General features: G+C 44.6%; 1 protein-coding gene across 1 annotated transcript in view; it reads left to right on the forward strand.

The window, feature by feature from the left end:
* INO80 (INO80 complex ATPase subunit) overlaps positions 1–24,263 on the forward strand; it is a 127,994-nt gene that overhangs the window by 26,404 nt on the left and 77,327 nt on the right. Inside the window, exons 6-14 of the mRNA XM_026651460.2 lie at positions 2,829–2,949; positions 4,264–4,478; positions 9,153–9,206; positions 12,687–12,890; positions 14,390–14,585; positions 14,801–14,868; positions 15,212–15,421; positions 17,377–17,457; positions 21,619–21,714. Coding sequence (XP_026507245.1) covers positions 2,829–2,949; positions 4,264–4,478; positions 9,153–9,206; positions 12,687–12,890; positions 14,390–14,585; positions 14,801–14,868; positions 15,212–15,421; positions 17,377–17,457; positions 21,619–21,714 — 1,245 coding nt within the window. The remainder of the gene's footprint in view (positions 1–2,828; positions 2,950–4,263; positions 4,479–9,152; positions 9,207–12,686; positions 12,891–14,389; positions 14,586–14,800; positions 14,869–15,211; positions 15,422–17,376; positions 17,458–21,618; positions 21,715–24,263) is intronic.

The raw sequence follows: 24,263 nt of genomic DNA on the forward strand, positions 1-24,263 counted from the left end.
AATTGGTGCCCTCACTTCAATTTCCTTGTCAATTCCACCACATGGGTGGAGAAATAGATGATTTTCCCAAGCTTCTCATTGCTTCTGTCCAGTTTTCTGTCCCTGTTCATCCAGTACAGTCTTGTCAGTGAGTGGCCTCCTCCCGGCGCCCCCTTGTGGCCTCAGGGGAGCCTGGCAAGCAGCCCCTCAGCTCAGTTTCCCCGCCTTCAAGGAGCTTCTTAAATATACTCCACACAGACTTTCATAAGTCTAATGACAGCAGCTGATCTTAGAGTCTGATTTTATTTGCATGAAGTTCTTCTACAGCAGCCTTTAGCTGGGAACAGCCCCTCCCCCCGAGCATCCATCCTTCAGCTTCCTGCTGCCTTTTATAGGGAAATCAGATGATCCCTGCTTAGTAACTAGGGTTGGTTGGCCTCAAGCCTCTAGCCTTTAAGGGGCAAGCCACCTTTTTTACAAATCACATATTAAATTTTGGGAAGAGGCCCCAATTTAACTCTATATGCATTCATATTCCTGAAAGTGCAGTATAGAACACAATTGTCGTTAGGCCTTTTAAAAAAAATATGGAGGCTGATTACACTAGTTGTTATTTTCAGACTATAGTTCGAGGTACCATTCAGCTGAAACACCCACAATATTCAGTGGCTTGTCCCCAAGGGGGAAGAGAGAACATGCATACAAAAGAGTTTTGTTACAAATTTATTTTTGTGCCAGAAGTCTCACTACTTCTCCAAAAGCTTCCTGGTTAACTGGAGCAGAAGATTAATCTGACAGTATGTTCAGAAGTAAAAAGTCAACTAAACTAGAGAGCAGGACAGAGATTTCCCTGTTATCTGAAATTTGTATACACCACTTAGTTATTATGGTGACTGGTACTTCAGAAGTGCTGATTTTTTGACTACTGAAAATGTTTTGTCAACTATATATATTTTTTTATTTGACAACCTGTATCTTAGTTAGTTGTACTTGGAGTAATTGCTTTAAACACTCTTTTCCTAGCCTGATCTATGGACACTCTACTTGTGTTGTTGTCTGTAGAGTCATGGAAATGATATAATTTCTGGATTAGACTATTAAAAACCAGATGCTGTACCCTCTTCATGCTTAAAGGGATGTTATCCACTTCAATTAAAAAAAATTAATTAAAAATAATTTCAGGTACTACATCTGCCCTATGGTTCCTCAGGCAGCATTTATGGTACAGCAGTTGTGTTTCCCTATTTTTTTGAAAATGTTTTTCTCAAATTGCTGTATGAAATGCCCACACAAACAACTAAGGACATTGATTGACTAGATAGGAATGACTTCATACAAAATGCTATCTAATGCACAAAGTATACAAACTGGAAAAATAGAGCTTTTGTTTTTTCCCCCACCTCTCATCTGTCAATTATAGTAATTGTATGATGTTAACAAGTAAACACCTGTCTTCAAGCAGGCTGGAGTCTGTCTCAGAGGAGGGAGGAATTGGCCCCCACCCATTCTTGCAGAGGATTGTTTGTATGTGGTCCCTTCATGCCACCTCAGCATAGGACTCTGTGTTAGGTTCCCGCTATTGCTACCCCAAGAGAGCTATGATGGAGTGGCACCGTTGAAATCTCCACCACACACACTTAGTCCTCTACTGGGTTAGTGTCCAGAGGAGTGGGGAGCACCCATTTGTAGAAATACCTGCCCTGGCTGCCACCCAAACATGAGAGTGCAGCCTTCCCATTCCCTCCTCTTTTTTTCTCTAGAGAGATTGAGGATGGGTTGGCCTTAGGTCCTTCCTTCACCCAAGGGAGAAGCAGTAGTGTCTGGTTACTCAGACTGAGTACTAGGAGCAATTGCAATGACTCTCACTAATTCTGGCCAGCTGGGAGCTGCAAAGACAGGGCCTCCACTTTCCCTGGCTGCTGAGAGATGCTGTGGTGGCTGTGATTCCCTTACTACCCAGAGTGCCCCAAAGGAAGCAGGAGCATCCTGCCCCTTCATTGGTGGCTGGCGGGGAGGGGGTACACCTCACAGGCCCTCTCTTTTCTCCATCACACTCAGGACAGTCAGGAAGACCCCCTCTTCCCTTGACGGTAGTGGTGACCCATACCCCTTTCAAGATGTGGCAGTCGTTGTCTCCATCCCCCCCAGCGAGTAGGTTCCTAGTCTGCTCTGGTGATGGGCATGGTGCTGTACATGGCTTTCTCCCTCTGTGGGAGCCTGCCTACAGACTTGACAGAGAACACTGCATTGGCTACACTGGGCATATTTTCACTCTTTACTTTGCAACCATGAAGGTTAGAAACATTACTTTTAAAAAAAATGAAAACTGAGATTCCGACTTCATCATGTGACTGCAGGAGGTGGGATCCTATACATGTTCTTATAGTGCCTATGCTTTAATTTAGTGCACCTTTTTGAGCACCCTATTAGCAACGTGGTGGGAGCCTGATGGCTATGCCTGCTTTGCATAAAATAGAGCAGATTTCAGCTATAAAATGGGAATGTGGCCTATAATAACCATATAGGTCCTAACATGCAGGTTCTAATTTGAGCCAAGCAAATGGCTATTTGAATTTAGTTGGAGCATTGTATGCTGAGATCTGTAGGCTGTACAGGCAGTTCTTTCATATTACTGTACTAGTGAGGAGGCTGCAATTCACGTTGTAGGGCTTTGGGAACCAAATCTGGCCCAGTGCCTTTACTTTGGGCACCCTATCTTAATCCAGTGCAGTTTTAAATATGGAGGAGTACACATTTTTCAAACTTTTCTTTATGGACAATATTTGAATTCGTTTACCCATCTATATCTGTTAGCAGTTATGTTGCTTAACTGTTTACTTCTGCTTCAGTTGCAGCAATACCAGTACTACAGTGCAGGGCTACTCTCCACACATGATCCCTACTATGAACAACAGCGCCATCTCCTAGGGCCCAAGAAAAAGAAGTTCAAAGATGAAAAAAAATTAAAAGGTGAGGTAACCACCCTGTGTTACTAACTAGAGTTTGTGTGACTAGACTTGTCATATTGTATTTCCACTTACTAATAAACATTAATCTTCAACACCATTGATGGTAGGTAGATCGGCAATATCACATTTTATAGAAAGAACCTAAGACACAGGCTGTGGCTTATCTGCTCCCTCCAGAGAGAGTTGATATAGTTCCTGCCTCCTAGTCTTGGTCTCTGACAACTAGACTATGCTTGTCTCTGTCACTCTAGAGCTAATACCCTACAACCTATTTCATTACTCAATAATGTTTTGGAATCAACAGATATCATTGCATACTGTGGTTCTGGTACTCAGTTTTCTGGCAAATATAGCAAATGCTTGAAAAGCACAAGAAGTTCCGCATACCTGGATAGTTCTACTTATAAGTATGATCCTTCTAAACAAGGAATTATGGGGACGGAGACCACAGTCTGGAAAGTGGAGGGATGTGTTAGGAAACTGCTGTCTGAGGTGAATTAAAATAGATCTACTTCTGACAACTCTCAGCTAGAGTTTCTCAGATGCATGTTTTTCAGGAAATGCAGTTTCCTTTCTTGACTGAGCTGTCAGCAGCTAGAAATCTGGGAGGAAACAGGAAGAGAAGGTTGTGAACTATCAATGCAAAGTGGATTCTGCCTTGTGCAAGTACTGAAAGTCTGATCTATGTTCAAGGAGGTTATTTTGGCCTGCCTGCCTGCCTTCCTTCCTTCCCTATCCTCCTGCACATCCCTCTAGCTACATATGTTTTTCTCTCAGAAACTTACAGTGTACTTGGCTTTGCAGAATCTCTGCAGCTTACTTGTTAATTATCCGATCCTAGTGTCTGTTAGTTTCCTCTGAACACATGGTATCTGTACTAAATATAACTAGACATCTCTTTCAAATGACCAACAGCTTGGTTTGAGACTTATACTGAATGCTGATCTTGTTCTTTTTAAATGTCTGTGACTATAGCTTCACTCAAGGGCAGAAAAACATACCAGCTTCCAAGCATTTTAACTGTACAGGCATGTTTCCCTTGGGAAAGGTGTATCTAGCTCTCATCATCTAGCAATATGATAATTTTCCTGTCTAATGGCGAAGTAATGAAGAGGTAGCTAGTGTTATGAATTGGTGGGCCCAGAATGGGATGAACATAAAACTACTCCTGAACCAGTCCTGTTTTTGTTGGTCCCATTTGTTGTTAGATATAAAGTGGCTAGGAAAGCAAGGCAAGGGAGGACATACGAGTTGATGTGGAGGATCACAAATGACAGGAAAAGAAACTGATCTTGTGCCCATTGTTCCCATGCAGCCAAGTTGAAAAAGGTGAAAAAAAAGAGGAGAAGGGATGAAGAACTCTCTTCAGAAGAGTCACCAAGACGCCACCATCACCAGACCAAAGTTTTTGCAAAGTTTTCTCATGATGCACCACCACCAGGGTCCAAGAAGAAGCACTTGACCATCGAACAGCTGAATGCCCGCCGACGGAAAGTGTGGCTTAGCATTGTCAAAAAGGAGCTACCAAAGGTGAGGTTGGCCAATGGCATTGAATGGCGGATGCCAAGGCAGAGAAGGTTTGAGGTATCAGGAAGTCAGAATGCACAGGAAAACAGAATGCAGTCTGAGAGCTTTCTATGGATCACCAGATATCACAATAATATTCCATATTCCAACTGTTCCTGTGTTGATGAGTGAGGTGCTCTCCCAACTTCTCTGATTTGTTTTAAATTAAGTTTTCATTAGATTTTAAGTAGGTATACAATTACTGCAAAGAGGAAGGGGTGCATTCCACAGAAACAAGGAAAAGGCTGGCTGTGGGAAAAGAGGAGAATGGAGACAATGGCAGAAGTGTAGGAGAGGAGGAAGGGATCGATGGGTTGTTCAGAAAATGAAGAACGTGTGAAGCAAGGCTTCTTTCTGAACTGGCTTAGCTGCTGCTCAACAGTTAAAGAAAAATGAGTCGTCATACAAAGAGCATTCAGTCACACTACCTTTACAATGAAGAAAAAATATTTAAAGTAGTATTCAATAGAACACTGGTTGAAGGGTCTTTTAGAGAACCTTGTACAACTTGTATTTAAGTGTGCTTGCTTAACAAAACTAACTGGCCAGGGCCAAAAGGAGACTTTTATAGTTAAAAAAGATTTCAGGGAGTCTTGTTTTGTACTTATACTTTTTTAGTATGTTGTAATAACACACTAATTGATCTAAACTTTGTAGCAGCTGCAACTCAGGTGAGATTGGGGAGATAAAGAGGGACAATTTTAGCCATAATGTGCAGAGGGAACTGTCTCTGCTTCTTCAAGTATGTGTCTGAGTGGATCTCACTATGTGCAAATTGGAGTCTTTTGAATAGCAGTGTCCGTTGAGGCCTTTCATGAGCCATGTGCTTCCTTGTGTTCCATATGAAGGATGAGATGGCTATGACATTCCCTCAGTTCCTTCTTGCTGCCGATAGCAGCAAGACAGAATCTGTTGAGCGTCCAACCTGCTAGTTCTTAGCTCCAATTAAGTCTTCAAAAAACTCTTCAGAACTCTTCTGATCCAACTGACTTACGACTGCTCTGCACAATATTGACTCATCTTACTGAGTACTGATGGTGAGACCCGCTCTGTATAAGCCCTTACCCCCCTTTACAGGGCCCCTCAACATGGCGAGGCTTGGGGCTTCAAGCCTGTCCTTCCTGTGATAGACTAATTCTGTTCCAAGACAGGCACAAGGGGTGCCTCTTGTTTGGGAGAATCCCATATACCGAGCGTATGCTTGGTGTATCTGTTATTTTCTGTAAGAATGCACAAATTATGGGACGTGTGGTTGAAATTCCATCACTTGGATCCTTCAGATCGTGAAGAGATGGGCATCAGAGTCTTGGTATCAGACAAGCCAGCTTCCTCCAGTACCCCATCTAGGACACATGTGACACCATCGCTGAGAAGGATGCACTGAGAGAAGACCTGGAACTGGCATAGGCACTGAAGGAGACTCTACTGGCATTACAGACACCTCTGGTACTGAAGTCCAGCACTGAAACAGACTGCTCCAGACACAAGAGCAGAGACCCTAGCTTGGAAGTCAGTGACTTTGCACAAAGACCACTAAAACCTCAGGAGAGAGAACCACCAAGCCCTATTTGGCATTGAGGCACCACTCCAGTTTTGGCAGTGCACCTTTCAGTGTCGAAACCTACAGCTGAACCAGGGTTGTCTGAAGTACATTGGAAGAACTAGGACCATCCGAGGCATCTACCAGTACCGGTGCAGAGCCTGGTATCTTGGCGCTATATATCTTGGTGTCACCCCTAAATGATACTTACTCCACCTCTTCATCACTGGGGCATATGTTCTCATCTCAGCTGAGCAGAGGACCTTCTCCTCTGAGATCCTCGTGACATTATTGAACGACTAGTTGGCTCTCCCTACCGGGCTCAGCTGCCGTCTTGTCAAGAGTGGCATTGGATTACTCAATACCAGATAAGACAGCCATACCCATACAGTATTCCATTGTGGCCCTATTGGGCTTACTGAGGACCACTTTCATTTGCCTCTTAAAACAGATTTCCAACTCATTTGAGGAAAAGGAAAAGATTGCTCTACCCCGTAGTATCCCTGGCCAGACCACTGGTGACACATGGGAAGAACTAGGAAGAACCAGATCTGGGGGCAGAGGAACACCAGTGTCCTGTCTCACCACCTAAGGACCTCTCAATTTCATCATGCAATGAAGCAGCGTCTTTGGCATGGATACTGGCACCCAGATGACTTCAGTTCATTCCAGAGCTGCTTAGGAGAATCACAGAGATTCTGGAAATATAGGCACCTGTCATACCGGAGAAATCTCCTAAATTGTTTGATATTTTGACACCTTCCGGTCCAGCCAGGATCACATTCCCCATAAATGAGGGGCTGCATGACCCTTACAACCCTGTGGCAAACATCGGCCATGATAACAGCTACTGTAAAGTGAAAGTGAAGCAGTACCAGGTCCCTCAAAAAGGGTTTGTATAATTTACGCCCATCCTACCCCTGGCTGCTTAATAGTCTTGATGATAAAGGAAAAATCAAAATTGAATAAGAGTATCCCCAAAGGCAAAGACCGAAAAAGGCTTAATCTATTTGAGAGGAAATCTTCCAGTTGCAGGGAGGCAGAGGAGTAAGTGGCAAATTGCCAGGCCCTCCTGGCCAAATATGAGTCTTTTTGATGTGGAATAGAGTAATACCCTTCCTGTCTAAGATCCTGTCTGACAACAGGGAAGAGCTCAGAGGAATAATCAAGGAGGGCCAATTGGTGGCAAAGACCATTCTCCAGATTGTAGTGGACGCTCTGACACCATGGCAGATCTATGGCCACAGTGGTGACAATGCACAGAGCATCGTGTCTTCAGGGGGCAGAGATCCCTAAGGAAGTTCAACCCATGATTGAGGACCTGCCTTTTGAAGGCATGGAATTATTTAACAAGTGAATGGACAGTGCTCTATGCTCATTAAGACTTTAAAGCCATCTTGCTCTCCCTAGGGATTTACACCCTAGCATCAGACTGCAAAGTGTACTGCCCTCAACCCCAGTTGAGGCAAAAGGTCTTACCATTCCAGACAGCCTGAGTATCTTGCCAGAAAAAGCCTAGTCCTGCAGGGATTGTCAGCCTTCCTTTTCCTTGGCAAGGCACCCCTCTCATAACATACATCAACAAATTTGACAAGACTTTTGAGAGCTCATCAGATCCAGTCCCAAGATCATAACTTTCAGAAGCCATCTAACTTCATTCATGCCATAACATCAGACAGACAGATACTAGAGATCATCACCCATGGCTACCCCATCCAGTTCCATTCTTTGTTCCTTTCCCATCCCTCTTTAGGGACCCTTGTTACAAGCGGAAGTGGTTTTGTTACTTCATCTAGGAGCCATAGAGGAGGTGCCCACCAGTTTTCTGGGGAAGAGGCTTCTTTTTCTGGTATTTTCTTATCCTGAAGAAGAAAGGGGGGGAAGGGGACGAACTTCAGTTTATCCTAGACCTAGAAGACTCAGATACATATGCTATCTCGGGCTCAGGATGGTAACTTTTTGCCTCCATCATTCCATCTCTTCAAGCTCAGGACTGGTTCATGGCTCTCAGCTTGCATACGTCTGTATAGCTGTCCATCTGGCCCACAGGAAGTACCTAATATTCACAGTAGAGTCCAAACATTACCAGTACAGGGTGCAGCCCTTTGGACTCTCCAGCACTGAGAATTTTCACAAAATGCCTGGCAGGGGTGGCAGCATGTTTAAGGAGAAAGAGTATCCATGTCTTCTCATACTTGGACGGCTGGCTGATCAGAGGCAAGTCACAGCAGGAGACTGTAACAGCCTAGAGTATGAACTTTTCCTGTTTTCCCAGCTAGGTTACCTTGTGAACTGCAAGAAATCTTTTCTTGCACCATCACAGATGATAGAATTCATAGGAGCTTTGATCAACTCTTGGTCAGCAAGAGCTTATCTCCCAGAAGACCGGTTTTGGTCTCTCCAGTCAATGACAAACAACCTAAAATCAAATCCAACAATGTCCGTGTATGCATATCTTGAGCTGCTAGGCCACATATTGGTATGTGATGTTACTAGACGTAACCGTCTGTCCTTGCAAATGTGGAAGAGTTCAGTGTACTTGCTATCCAGTATCATATGAACGAGAGTCACTGTTCTGCCTCAAGTTGAGCAAGAATGCACCTGGTGTCTGGACCCAAAGAATGTATCAAAAGGGGTAGCATTCTCTGCCCTCTCCCCAACAATGACACTTTTATCACACATGCCTCAGGGACAGGTTGGGGTGCCCAACTGAATCATCTGCAGAGGCAAAGGACCTGGTCCCAGGATGCCTGAAACTATACATGAAATAGTAAGCAAGGAGTCTGTTGTGAAAAGAGGGTTAGTGGGACAGCTGAATTGCACTGCTTTTTAAGTTTGTTTTACATAATTCCTTTAACTGTTGCAATACATGTGTATGCCCCCAGTTGCCAGGATGAAAGCCATTCTAATACTTCAGAGGAAGGCAGAAATCCCCATAATGCTTATGATTATATAATTGAAGACTGTATTGTAATGCAGTTATATAGTGCTTTAAGTTTGTGCATGTATGGGTGTTTAAAAATGAATAATTACCTATAAAACATTATCAAACCATAATCCCATAATTAAAGGGTATATGAAATTTTGTCTTGTTTTAGGCATACAAGCAAAAAGCTTCAGCACGCAATCTTTTCCTAACCAACAGCAAAAAGGTAAGGGTGGTCAAGCTTTATGTTTGCATATTATATCTTGTGCAAAAAAAATTTGCATGTTGCTGTTGGTTGTTCTTAATTCATTGGCGTATCTTTAAGCCATTGCTAATATAGCAATTGTGGTAGCACATAATTTGTTGTTTTCATTACAGATCCTCTCACTCTCTCTCCAGTTTTTAACTTATCCATTTATAAGTAGGAATATGACTGTTTGCTATTGGTGATTTCAGTCCAGCTCTTTGAGCTTGATCCAAGGGCCACTGAAGTAAATTGAAAGCCTCACATTGACTTTGATGGGCATTTGATCAGGACCCTGGTGAGCAGATGTTCACATCACCAACAATTAGAGGTAGTCTCTCCAGATTGGAATTGGATCACTTTGGCAGGGCCGTGTTGGGAACACTTGCACAGCCATTGTCAATTCTACATCCATCCTTTAGATAGAGATCTTAACACTTCAGGTCTGTTTGTGTGGTATGTTTCATAAGCAATAGATGCAGTTTAAAAAAACAACAACATGGATTTTTGGAGATTTGGATCTGTTTTATTTTTGGTGGTAAGAGCTATTTTGAGAACTTTTAGTTCGCTGTTCTTTGATACAATAAAATTACTCCATTATAGATCACTTTGACTTTTTTTACTATGTGATCCTGCACATAGTTATCCACATGCTTAACTTTACTACTGTGAGTAATCCCATTGAAATTGATGGGGCTACTCATGGTAGTAAAGTTAAGCATGTGCATAAATGTGTGTAGAGCCTAACAGTTGAGCAAATTGCTGAATAAGTGATTCCAAAATGAATTTATTAATAAATATTCTTAAATCTTTTGGCTCAGCAGATGAGAAGTGCCCCTGTTTGTACTACGGAAAGTTATTTTTAAAGAGCATTTGATAATGGCTTTCTCAGCATGTGCAGTAAAATTTTTCTCTGAGATTGTGAGGTGCACGTCTAAGGGCTTGTCTACAAAAAACACCTCCCTGAACGCAGCAAGTTGCAGCGTTGTAAAGCGCCAATGTAAACAGTGCCCCAGCGCTGGGAGCTATGCCCGTTGCTGAGCTGTGCCGCGACCACACAAGGCATGTTAAAGCGCTGCTGCGGCAGCACTTTAGCGTTGCCAGTGTAGACTAGCCCTAAGGAAGTGCATAGCTAACTTAATTAGCGAGTGAGAAGTGTAGTGAAATATATTGCTGTGAATCAGTAGGAACAACTTGAGATGGGGGAAGGACTCCAACTGACTTTATAAAGTGTGAATAGATTGAGGGAGGGTTTTCTGTGTACATTTATAAAATATGCAGGAGAGGTGGTATCTCCTATGCATGTTAGGAGCTTTACAACAGACAGGTTCTTTCCAGCATGCTTACTTAAGTACAGGGGACAGGGTGTTCTGGTGGTATGTGGACAAGTAGTTAGAGATTACAATATTTACAGCAGCTGTTGTCTACCTTTTGCAAGCCTGCAGATCTGCAAAGCTCTGGAGAGTGAAGCTGTGCTCTGTTTTCTTCAAAACACACAGCCATACTGTAGGCGTGCGGGACTCACCCCTGCAGCGCCTCCTGCTGGTTGTCTCGGGAATTGCTCTCCAGCCGTTGGAGCGCCCTCTGCAGGCCGGTGTCCCGCTACCGCTTGGCCCCCGTGTCCCTCCCAGACCCGGTGACCCGTTATCTGGGGGGCTGCCCCCTGGCAGTAACCCCTCACTCTCAGGGTTTCCCCTTCCCAGGGGAACCCCCACCCACTATCCCCACTTCGCCTCAGTCTTGGCTACTGCCAGTCCTCATCAAGCCCCCGTTCACTGGGGCGGACTGCAGTGTAAGCCATTCATCATAGGCAAAGAGGTTCGGACCTGCTGCCTCTGACTACCCATGGGCTGCCCCCTGCAACCCAGTACCTAATAGGCCTTACCAGGCCTGCAGCCTAGGGCTTTCCTAGGCCGGAGCTCCCCGACTCCCTTGGCCTTTCCCCAGCCCTGCTCCACTCCAGATACCTGGTTAAGCTCCCTGCAGCCAGGCCCTTCTCTCTCTGAAGGCAGAGAGAGACTGTCTGCTTGAGCTCCTGGCTCAAGCCTTTATAGGGCCAGCTGGGCCCTGATTGGGGCGTGGCCCCAGCTGAGCCTGCTTCCTCCCAGTCAGCCCAGGCATCTTGCCCTTCGACAGCCCTCCTCCAGGGCTGTTTTAAACCCCTCAGGGCAGGAGTGGGTAACCACCCCACTACACATACCCACACACCAATTAGTAGAAATTAAGGCTTCAGGACTAAGCTCTCAAAAGTCAGGAAATGCCAAAGGTAAGGTTGCACATGCATCCTTAACTCTGCCCCTTGTGTGTGTGTGTGTGTGTATAATATGCACTAAAATACAGCATTTAATTACCTGTTTGTTCACATAATTCTCAAATAATGCAGTATAACAACATATACTTTTTCTGTAACCTTAGATACACAATATTAAGAAGCTACATGTGTGTCATTTTGTGATACTAGATAGACACTCCATGAAAGACTTTATATGAAAAATACATAGTAAGCATTATTTACAGAACACACTTCGGACTTAGTATACTACATAGAATAATTGTGTAAAATATCTGCTATGTGTAGGCCCATCTACATGTGTAGCTAAATTGGCTTTATAGTTGACTGCCTTATCTCTTGACTTGAACCTAAGGAAGACTTTGCTGCTGGTTGAAAAGAAAATATCTCCTACATGTTATTAAAATATATATATTAGGGGGAAAAAAACCTTATCACAATGTCTAAGCCAGCAGAGATTTACTGGACCATGATGACAAAGAAGTTAGCATAATAAAATGAAAAAATAAAATATGCTACACCTTTATCTAAGGATGTAGGAATAATTGTATGATAATATACTGTATAATTTAGGAATAGTATGTGATCATGTAATTAAAGACTGTATCATAATGCATATCTAAAGCAGGTGTAGGCATGGACAGCAGCGGAGTTAAAAAGCCAGTGGCCACTTTACACTAACACATTATTGCTACCATTGGTGCAGCCTCACTCTTGGAAACAGTGAGAGATGTTACGGGGTAAAGTCTGGTGTGGGCAAGGTTCATGTAACTTGCCCACAGTTATGCAAGAAGTGTGTGGCAGAGCTATTGTTCAAAATCAGATCTCCTGAGTCCCATTCCAGTGCCTTAACCAGAAGACACCATCCCCTTTGAGTGCTTTTAACCATGCAACCTTGACATTTTTAATGTTGGGTTTTGTAAGGAATGTTATGTTTGATAATATGTCTGTGGAGCCTTATGGAAGCTCTTTTCTTCTCTTGTAAACTCCCCCCCCCCCCCCCCCCCCCAAAAAAGAAAAAACTTTATAAATAAGCAAAGCATCAAAGGTTTTTGGAGGGTCAGCCTTGGTTGTAGGAATTTGCAACCTTGCAACACCTAAATGTTGCCTTTTGGTGATGGTGATTTTAAATCTTTTTTTCTCTGTCCCTGAACCCTCCCTCTTCACCCCAGCTGGCCCATCAGTGCATGAGGGAGGTGCGGCGAGCTGCTATCCAGGCCCAGAAGAACTGCAAGGAGACTCTACCACGGGCACGTCGCCTCACCAAGGAAATGCTTCTCTACTGGAAGAAGTATGAGAAGGTGGAAAAAGAGCACCGCAAACGAGCTGAGAAAGAGGCTTTGGAGCAGCGCAAGCTGGATGAAGAGATGAGAGAGGTAGGGCCAAAATATAGACTCCTGAAAATTAATCTGGCAAGAGCTAGAGCATGGAGCTGAAGAGACATGAACAAGCACAATAGTCCAGGTCTTTAAACCTGGACAATCAAATTCACCAACTGTTCTTCCTTTCAATGATCTTCCAGAAATTTTCTTCCACTCTATTTTAAAAGGATTTACTAGAATCCTCTGACAAATTAGCTATAGCCAGAACCTTCAAATTGCAAGAATTACAGCTACAGACCATAATGTTGGTTAAAGAGGGTGTGACTAGTGAGATGTTGTGTGTCTGACTTGCACATAGTGCTCAGTGCTCTCTATTTCTAGAGGATGATCTTTTAGTGATTGTAACTCTAAGTTCTTCCTCAAGTTCAGAAATCAGGCTATTTTTCAATTCACTGGTGTGTTACGTTTATTTTATCTTAAGTTATGTATAGAGCATAATAAAACATATGGGATTTATCTTCAGAACACATAAGAGCAATCGAGGACCCAATTGATAATTGTTCTGTGGTCCCTTTGTCTTTGTGATGCCATTGCAAAGGGTTCACAAAGCAATCACATGGCCCTCTCAGGGAGTACCCCAGGAGCACTTCGAGGATGAATTCAGGCAAAATTAGCTATTTTACAGGAGTTTTGTGAGGATTTATGTTCTCCTCATCCTTACTTGCAGGTGAAGGAACCTGGGACATAGAAATAAATCAGTCTGCCCTAAATTACAAAGGAAGTCAGTGACAGAGCTAGAATTAGAACTCTGGAGTTCCTGATTCCCAGTCATGTGTTCAGATCAAATCATGCCTTTATTTATAGTGTATTCTGCATCCATCCCATCTCCCAAGCATTTTGTGAAGCCTTTCTGCTGTTTTGTATTAATACACTAGCTTTACCATAGCAGTTGTATAGCCATATCTAAAAAATTGAATTTATACAACCGAATCTTGTTGAACACTGAGCATTCTGCCTCATTCCTAACTTCTCGCTCTGGTGTTGTTTTACCTGAAGGTGCATTTTGTTTGTTAGCTCCATCATTATTCTCTTGTGTGAGTGAATGGTAAGACAATTACCACAGAGTTAATTAGTGTGACTTAAACATGTATGAAAACTTTTAGTTGGATATGCAGTTTTTCAGCCACCTGGACACTCCTACCTAATTTTTACATTGCAAAGAAAATTGCTATGCTGCTTTTCCCCAGGTCTTGGTGTTCCTGGTTATGGCTTACTGTGCTATGAGAAACTCTGAGCTCATAACCGCTGTAAATTTCAATGTAGGTATTTGTATGATGAGTGTTAGTGTGCAACCAGTATTCCAGCACTCTGATACCATGGTGATGAGTGCAGTATAAAAATTTAGATTGTTTATATGTAACAGGGTTAAAAAAGGTTGCAACGTATAACTTGCTTGTATGTCTTTGTTTTTTTTCTCTTCTTTAAACATTAAACCTAATTTCATTTCCCCCCACCCTCCTTTTTTTTTTTTTTTTTAAATTGTCTTGTCTCAGGCTAAGAGACAGCAGCGAAAACTTAATTTCCTGATCACCCAGACTGAGTTATATGCCCATTTCATGAGTCGCAAACGAGATATTGGACATGATGGAATACAGGAAGAAATCCTGCGCAAGCTGGAAGACAGCTCTACCCAAAGGCAGATTGATATTGGTGGAGGGGTAGTGGTCAACATTACTCAGGAGGATTATGGTAAGGCTAGAAACAAAATTCCAGCAGGCCATAGGAACCATTGGAGATGATGGTTACTATATGCAGAGAATGATATAGACCTAGGGGCTTCTGTGCTTGGAATATTATGTGAAGAAGCCCTTCTGTAAATCATTGGAATTTATCCATGTCTTAATTTGAGGTGGTACTGTAATGTGGTTAACAGATGTGTTTTAATGTGGTGATATTCTTTTCAGATAGTAACTACTACAAGGCCCAGGCTCTGAAGAACGCAGAAGATGCTTACCAGATTCACCAGGCCCGGGTGTGTATTGCTTGGGTGCTTGAGGTGGAAGGGGAAGTGGAGTAAATTGAAGAGGCACTAGAATAGAATAGTGATCTTCTTTTAAGTCACCTATTTTAATGATGGATTCTAAGCTTCTTTTAATTTGATTGTTGCCCTGTTCATTTGTGAACATCTGGGAAACTGAAGGGCAGAGGACTGGATGAAAATAAATTGTATAATCAAGCTACAGGGACAGCCATGTTATCCATTGCTTTGAAGGGGACCATGTGTGTTAGCATGTGAAGGATGAGAGACCATTTCCCAATGAATTTCTTATATTAGCTTGCATCCTGTATCTAACCCAAATTTTCCCCTTGTTTAGACTAGGTCATTTGATGAAGATGCAAAGGAGAGTCGGGCAGCTGCTCTACGGGCTGCTAACAAGTCTGGCACTGGCTTCGGAGAGAGCTACAGCCTAGCAAACCCATCTATCCGGGCTGGAGAGGACATTCCACAGCCTACCATTTTCAATGGTAAACTGAAGGGGTACCAGTTGAAAGGCATGAATTGGCTGGCCAACCTGTATGAGCAGGTATGCTAGTGCTTTTTGCAGCCATTTACACTTCCAGGGACAAATTCAATCCTGGTATAATGTCATGGTAGCCAATGCAGTTACACTCGGAGTACATTTGGCCCCTGGTCTCTATTCCTGATCAAAAGATCTCTTATGAGGTGTAGAAACTCTTCATGCCTCGTCCCTCGTATATATATACTGCCTATCTTTCTACAGAAGTGAAAAGAATATTGTGTAGTCCACCAAACAAGTATCCCTGACTTCTCTAAGAACTAATAAGATAAAATTGCATGTGGTATTGGCCTCTAGATTTTTCATTTGCATATTTATGCACCCTCACCAAAACTAGACTGAACAATGGGGAGTTTATGCACATTGTCATTCTTTATTTAATGCCTAGGTCAGTCTGTAAACTGGAGACAGCCTTGCATTTGAACACAAACATGCTTTTAATTAGATTGCAAATTGCAAGCATGTTGAGGAAAAAAATCAGGTCGGGAAATGGCTGAAGAGGTGGAAGGGGGGAGAGATTACCAATTCATAGAATCACTGGGGGAAGATGACGTAGGAGGTTTCATATTGATTATAAATTAGGCTTACCATATTTCCACAATCAAAAAAGAGGACACTGGGGGGGGAAGCCCTGCTCTAGCCCCGCCCCCGCCCCACCCCCATCCACTCCCTCCCACTTCCCACCCCCTGACTGCCCCCCTCAGAACCCCAACCCCACCTGCTTCTTGTCTCCTGACTGCCCCCTGCTGAGAACCCCCCACCCTAACTGCCCCCCCTAGGGCCCTACCTGTCCCCTGACTGCCCCGACCCTTATCCACTCACATGGATTGTAGAAATTTTGGTGGTGCCCAGAACCGCCCCCCCCCCCCACCTGCCTAAGGCTCTGGGAGGGGGGTTGGGGGGGGGGGGAGGAGGTCTGGGGTGCAGGTCCTGGGCTGGGGATTAGGGTGCAGGAGGGGTGCAGGTTCTGGGATAGAGTTTGGGTGCTGGGTGCAGGCTCCGGGCTGGGGCAGGGGGTGGGTGTGCAGGAGGAGGTGAGGGGTGCAGGCTCTGGGATGGAGTTTGGGGGTGGGAGGTGGTGCAAAGGGAGGGGGTGCAGGCTTTGGGAGGGAGTTTGAGGGCAGGAGGGGGTGTGTGGGAAGGGGGGAGGGGGTTTGGGAGGGAGTTTGGGGATAGGGGATGCAGGGGTGAGGGCTGTGGGTCTGAGGATGAGGGGTTCATGATGCAGGAGGGGGCTCAGGGATGGAGCAGAGGATTAGGGTGTGGGGGGATGAGGGCTGGGGATGAGGGGTTTGGGGAGTTGGAGAGGCTCAGGGCTAGGGTGGAAGGGCAGGGTAAGGGCAGCCTGTCTTCCCATTAGTGGATGGGGGCACTAGGACCCGGGGGCAGCAGACAGCAGTTGCTGCTGGCTCTGGCAGTACAAGCAGACAAGGGGGGGGGGAATGCGCGGAGGGGGGGTGGCAGGTGGAGGCCGGGGACCTATCCAACACTCCCCCGCTCCCTGACTGTCGTCCCCCGTCCCCGTCCCCCCCCGGACTCCCCTTACCATTCTGGTTCCACGTGTTTGCAAAACACGCTGCCCGGTGGGTCGGTTTGTGTGTTACACAGAGCTGCAGACAGATGGAGGGGGGAGCAGGGGAGGGCTCTGGCTGCTGGAGGCCAATGGGAGTGGGTCAATCGGCCCAGCCGCCCAATCAGCAGCCGCACTCTGCATGGAAGAGAGGGAGGGAGGCAAGGGAGAAAAAAACCCGGACATTTTAACCTTGTTACCAGTTCCTCCCGGACAGCTATTTAGAGACGCAAAAGCCAGACATGTCCGGGGAAATACAGACGGATGGTAACCCTATTATAAATAGGACTGCCTGACCTCACTTTGGTCACTTTGGTGGCATGTGTTCTGATAGCCCTACATGTGTTATGGAAAAGTGAGGTAGAGGTATTCACATGTGGGTTTTTTGCAGGGCATCAATGGAATTCTTGCAGATGAAATGGGCCTGGGTAAAACAGTCCAGAGTATCGCTCTGCTAGCACATCTGGCTGAGGTAAGTGGATTCTTTGTGACCCATATACCTGATGGAAGACATACTTAATGTGATTGAACTGGGTTCTAGTTGATTAATTGAATGCCTTAAGATGGATGCCTGATGCAGCATTTTCTTTAAGTGTGCATATCCTTCTAAAGATGCAACTTTAAAAAGAGAATATGCATACTGAATTGCACGCACTTGGCATCCAGAGAGCAACTCCCTTTGATTGAAGCTGAAGTCTTTGATAAGAAGAAAGGATAAAGACCCAGGGAGAGAACATGATGCAGTTTTGTCTGTCCATTGATTTTTAAGACATGAACACATCAGTAGGAGGGCAACTTGAGTTCTGCTTTTTGAGTCAGTAAGCAAGAATTCCTACTTCCCACTGTTCTTTGCAGTAAGGAGCATAGTAAATCTGTCTTCTGTGCTTCTCTCTTTACATGAGAGGTGCACCCAAACTAGCCTGCACCTTTACATATGTGCATAGAATTGCACTGCGTGCTAGATTGTCATCTTGCAATCTGTACTATATAGGAAAAAGAACGAGGAGTACTTGTGGCACCTTAGAGACTAACAAATTTATTTGGGCATAAGCTTTTGTAGGCTAAAACCCACTTTACTGGATGCATGCAGTGGAAAATACAGTAGGAAGATATATATAAACACACAGAGAACATGAAAAATGGGTGTTGCCATACCAACTCTAACGAGACTAATCAATTAAGGTGGGCTATTATCAGCAGGAGAAAAAAAAACTTTTGTAGTGATAATCAGGATGGCCCATTTCAAACAGTTGACAAGAAGGTGTGAGTAACAGGAGTTCTGGGTATTCTTCTGGTTCTGTCAATCTGTTTCTTCACTTCAGCAGGTGAGTATTGTAGTTTTAAGAACGCTTGTCTAAACTACTACATGCCACAAGGGGCCACAACAGTTGTTCCCTTAACTCACCCAACAATATTGTTAATCTATCCAACTATACTCTTAGCCTGGAATCCTACTTTCGACATCTCCAACTCAAGGAATATTTCCAACACACCTCTGAACAGCACACTAATCCACAGAAACCTTCCTACCAACACTACAAAAAGGAGGATTCTGCGTTGATTCCTCCTGAAGGTCAAAACAACAGACTGGACTTCTATATAGAGTGCTTCCTCCGACGTGCACGGGCTGAAATTGTGGAAAAGCAGCATCATAACCTCAGCCATGCAGAACACAACACCATCCACAGCCTCAGGAGCAACTCTGATATCATAATCAAAAAGGCTGACAAAGGAGGTGCTGTCGTCATCATGAATAGGTTGGAATATGAATGAGAGGCTGCTAGGCAGCTCTGTAACACCGCATTCTACAGGCCATTACCCTTTGATCCCACTGAGGCTTACCAAAAGAAACTACACCATTTGCTCAAGAAACTCCCTGAAAAAGCACAGGAACAAATCTGCATAGACACACCCTTAGACCTCCGACCAGGGGTATTCTATCTGCTACCCAAGATCCATAAACCTGGAAATCCTGGATGCCCCATCATCTCAGGCATTGGCACCCTGACAGCAGAATTGTCTGGCTATGTAGACTCTCTCCTCAGGCCCTACGCTACCAGCACTCCTAGCTATCTTCGAGACACCACTGACTTCCTGAGGAAACTACAATCCATTGGTGATCTTCCAGAAAACACCATCCTGGCCACTATGGATGTAGAAGCCCTCCACACCAACATTCCACACAAAGATGGACTACAAGCCATCAGGAACAGTATCCTGGATAATGTCACGGCAAACCTGGTGGCTGAACTTTGTGACTTTGTCCTCACCGACAACTATTTCACATTTGGGGACAATGTATACCTTCAAGTCAGCAGCACTGCTATGGGTACCCGCATGGCCCCACAGTATGCCAACATTTTTATGGCTGACTTAGAACAACGCTCCCTCAGCTCTCGTCCCCTAACGCCCCTACTCTACTTGCGCTACATTGATGACATCATCATCTGGACCCATGGAAAAGAAGCCCTTGAGGAATTCCACCATGATTTCAACAATTTCCATCACACCATCAACCTCAGCCTGGACCAGTCCACACAAGAGATCCACTTCGTGTACACTACCGTGCTAATAAGTGATGGTCACATAAACACCACCCTATACCGGAAACCTACTGACCGCTATACTTACCTACATGCCTCCAGCTTTCATCCAGACCACATCACACAATCCATTGTCTACAGCCAAGCTCTAAGATACAACCGCATTTGCTCCAATCCCTCAGACAGAGACAAACACCTACACTATCTCTATCAAGCATTCTTAAAACTACAATACCCACCTGGGGAAGTGAGGAAACAGATTGACAGAGCGAGACGGGTACCCAGAAATCACCTACTCCAGGACAGGCCCAACAAAGAAAGTAACAGAATGCCATTAGCCGTCACCTTCAGCCCCCAACTAAAACCTCTCCAGTGCATCATCAAGGATCTACAACCTATCCTGAAGAATGATCCCTCACTCTTCCAGACCTTGGGAGACAGGCCAGTTCTCGCCTACAGACAGCCCCCCACCCTGAAGCAAATACTCACCAGCAACAAAAACACCAACCCAGGAACCAAACCCTGCTACAAACCCCGTTGCCAACTCTGTCCACATATCTATTCAACGGACGCCATCATAGGACCTAATCACATCAGCCCCACCATCAGAGGCTCGTTCACCTGCACATCTACCAATGTGATATATGCCATCATGTGCCAGCAATGGCCCTCTGCCATGTACATAGGCCAAACCGGACAGTCTCTATGCAAAAGAATAAATGGACACAAATCAGACATAAAGAATTATAACATTTAAAAACCAGTCGGAGAACACTTCAGTCTCCCTGGTCACTCAATTACAGACCTAAAAGTCGCAATTCTTCAACAAAAAAACTTCAAAAACAGACTCCAGCGAGAAACTGCAGAATTGGAATTAATTTTGCAAACTGGACACCATTAAATTAGGCTTGAATAAAGACTGGGAGTGGATGGGTCATTATACAAAGTAAAAACTATTTCCCCATGCTAATTTCCCCCCTACTGTTACTCACACCTTCTTGTCAACTGTTTGAAATGGGCCATCCTGATTATCACTACAAAAGTTTTTTTTTCTTCTGCTGATAATAGCCCACCTTAATTGATTAGTCTTGTTAGAGTCGGTATGGCAACACCCATTTTTTCATGTTCTCTGTGTATATATATCTTCCTACTGTATTTTCCACTGCATGCATCCAATGAAGTGGGTTTTAGCCACTAAAGCTTATGCCCAAATAAATTTTAGTCTCTAAGGTGCCACAAGTACTCCTCGTTCTTTTTGCTGATACAGACTAACATGGCTACCACTCTGAAACCTGTACTATATAGGGAGCAGTATGTAGCTGTACTGCCCTAGGAGGAGAGCAAGAACAGAATTGTGACCGAGAGGCAGTTTGGTCCTTGTTTTCCCACTTTGACCATGAAGGAAGTAAGATGCACCATCCTTCTTCCTGGTGCAGATTAATTCCCCTTCCATGCCAGTTTTGCTGCATTGGTGGCCAGCATGTTGGAAGTGCGTATGGAGCCAAGCTTCATCCCCTTCCTGCCCACCTGTGTGGAAAGGAAACTAGCTCCCCTGAGAGGCTGCTCTCCCCATTGTGTTGTGAGTTGTGATTCTGGAAGCCTACACTGGACTTTATTCTCCCTTACTCCCTTGCATAGGTGTGTAGGCCAGCTCATGATTGGACCCTGTATCAGTAGGCCTAGAATTCCTTGTTCACCAGCGTGAATGTGCTGCTATGTGAGGAAGCTCAGGTTTCCACGCCACCTTAGATCTTTTGCTTGCCAAAGTGGCAGAGGCATTGAGCCCTGGGTAAGTGGCAGTAGCAGTGAGCAAATAGCAATTTGCAGGAAGTGAGAAACAGGTCACGGTTTGAATTTATTATTCACACATCCAGTGGGTGTTTGCAGAGCAATATTGTGGATTTGAAAGGAGGCCACACTAAATGTTTAATCTGCTGAATCTAGCTGTGCATCACCCTGCTGTGTTGGTAGGATGCTTTATTATGATCTCTATACTTTCCTCTCTTGTTCAGCCCTTGTCCTTAATTAATCATAATGCTGCATGAAACTGTTTCTGTTTCCCTCAATTGATTTGTTTTTCCCCATATCAGAGAGAGAACATCTGGGGACCTTTTTTAATTATTTCACCTGCCTCTACACTCAACAACTGGCATCAGGAGTTTGCCAGATTCGTTCCTAGATTTAAGGTAACAAGCATATTCAGGAAACTATTCCTTTTGGCTCAGAAAACCAACTTCCTCACTCCCTTCAGCTCTTTGTCACATCTGGATGATCTGATTAGCTTGACAGTTTGAGAGGATGTGAGGGACATGATTCTGTGATCTTGTCCCTGACCTGCTCTTCTGGAACATTCTATTATTCAGAACTTGAGTATCTGTCACTTGAATTCCATTATTTTCATTTTGGGGCAGATGTTTCTAAAAGAGCACCTTATCAGCGAAGCATTTAGATTCTGCAGTGGCATAGCCATGGAGACGACACAGTTATGATTGTGCCGCAATGCCAGGCAAGAGAATGATTTCTGAATCTTCTGCATTGTCTGTAGGATTAGTGCTTTGTTGTGGGTTGTTCAAAATCTGTGTCTGAATGACAGATGATTTAATTGTGAACTGAAACAGCTCTAAAAATTTAGAGGGAGGAAAAACTTCAGCATCGTTAAGTGAAAATAAAAAAAATGAACAGGATTGTAAACACTATTCAAAAAGCAAGGAGAGTAATGAAGCACAAATAACTGCATGTATTAAGATAAAATAAACAAGTTATTTAAATATATTGGAGGATGAAAAATATGAGAAATAATGAACTGCTGCAAAATAAACTATTAACAGTACATCCATGAAGAATATTTGAGTCTTACAAAAGATAAATTGGAGGAAAATGAGATTACTGACGGAGCCAAATGAGTGATTACCCAAAAGAGCCATCATAGTGTGAATGACGGGAAATATTTAGTGTGTGTATATATATTGAGCTACAAAGAGATGCAGGAGACACATTAAAGAGCCACTTGCAGCTAGAGACACAGTCGGAGTATCACTGAGTGCTAAGGAAGTATGTGAATAAAACAGATAGACAAAGCACCAGGTAGCTATGAGTTACACCTGCAGGCAATAGAAGATTATAGATCAAATATCTGAGTCATTATCAAATATTTTTAAGTAACCAGTATTCTCCAGTAGCAAGAGGCTGATTAGAAAACAATAAATGTAAGTGCAGTTCTTTATAAAAAAAAAAATACAGGAAAGAATAAAATGCAAGGTGTCTAGGTGTAAAGTGGTGCGCTTGAGAACAAATGACTTCCAAATTAATAGTCTGAATGCCTAGTGTTAATATTGTAAAGGAGGGATCTGGGAGTACTATTTGAACTAACATTTAAATTGTTGGTCCAGTATGCAGCAGAGCTAAAAATTGTTGGCTTATATTGAGTAGCTTGTTATGCAAATCACTGATTAGGCCACATTTGCAGTGTCATGCCCAGTGTGGGTCATCTTATTTGAAGGAAGATACTGCTAAAACAGAGAGTGTAGCACAGAGGTGGGCAAACTACGGCCTGCGGGCCACATCTGGCCCGCGGGACCCTCCTGCCCGGCCCCTGAGCTCCTGGCCCAGGAGGCTAGCCCCCGGGCCCTCCCCTGCTGTCCCCCTCCCCCGCAGCCTCAGCGCGCTACGCCGCCGGCGCAACGCTCTGGGTGGCCGGGCAGAGCAGTTGCAGAGCCGCGGCCTGACCCAGTGCTCTGGATGGTGCGGCTGTAACACTGCCAGCCACCGGTGCTCTGTGCTGCACGGTAAGGGGGCAGGGAGCAAGGGGGGTTGGATAGAGGGTAGGGGAGTTTGGGGGGGGGGGTAGGGGTCGAGGCGGGCAGAGGACAGGGGACAGGGGGGCTGGATGGGGCAGGGGTCCTGGGGGGGCAGTCAGGAATGAGAGGGGTTGTTGGATGGGGCGGCAGGGGGCAGTCAGGGGTGGGTCCGGGGACAGGGAGCAGGGGGTGAGGATGGGGCAGGAGTCCCGGGGGGGTGGTGTCAGGGGGCGAGAAGCAGGGGGGGTCGGATAGGAGGCGGGGACCAGGCCACGCCTGGCTGTTTGGGGAGAGACAGCCTCCCCTAACTGGCCCTCCATACAATTTTGGAAACCTGATGTGGCCCTCAGTCCAAAAAGTTTGCCCGCCCCGGTGTAGCATATAAGGCAGCTAAGGTGATAAAAGCTGTTTAGGGAGAGTTGTATATGTGGTTTTGTTTGTTCTGTGCCTCAGAAACCAGCAGCCTTTTATGCTCAATACCAGTTCTGTGCAGTTCCCATTATCGGACAACAGATGGCAGTAACTAGTTACTCTGAATTGCTGTGGAGCCAACTGCTGAACTCAGATCTCCGTACATGGGAAATAGCTCAGCAGGATTCTGAGTTATAAAAGAATTAATAGAAATCTGTGGCTGTTGTGCTTGCTCCTTTATTTCTTCCCTGAGGCAGTCCAGTAGGGATTACTTGACTTTTAGCCCATAGTAAAGTATTGAGGCATAGCCCTGAAGTACAAAAATAATTGTATCAGTGAAGAGGGGAATTAAATACTAAGGGAACCACTGGTCATTCAGGGATGTCCAAGAGTAAGTTGCTAAATTGGCTAGCAGCCATGGGCAAACTTCTTTCTACAGTGAACTGAAAGAATATCAGTATTATTTTCTTGGAAGGTCTGACTGGAAAAGGCCACAGCTGCTTTGGGGCTATTAAGGGATTCTCTTA

Source organism: Terrapene carolina, unplaced genomic scaffold (assembly GCF_002925995.2).
Source record: "Terrapene carolina triunguis isolate 2854851 unplaced genomic scaffold, T_m_triunguis-2.0 Scaffold96, whole genome shotgun sequence".
In the NCBI taxonomy this organism is placed as follows: Eukaryota; Metazoa; Chordata; order Testudines; family Emydidae; genus Terrapene; species Terrapene triunguis.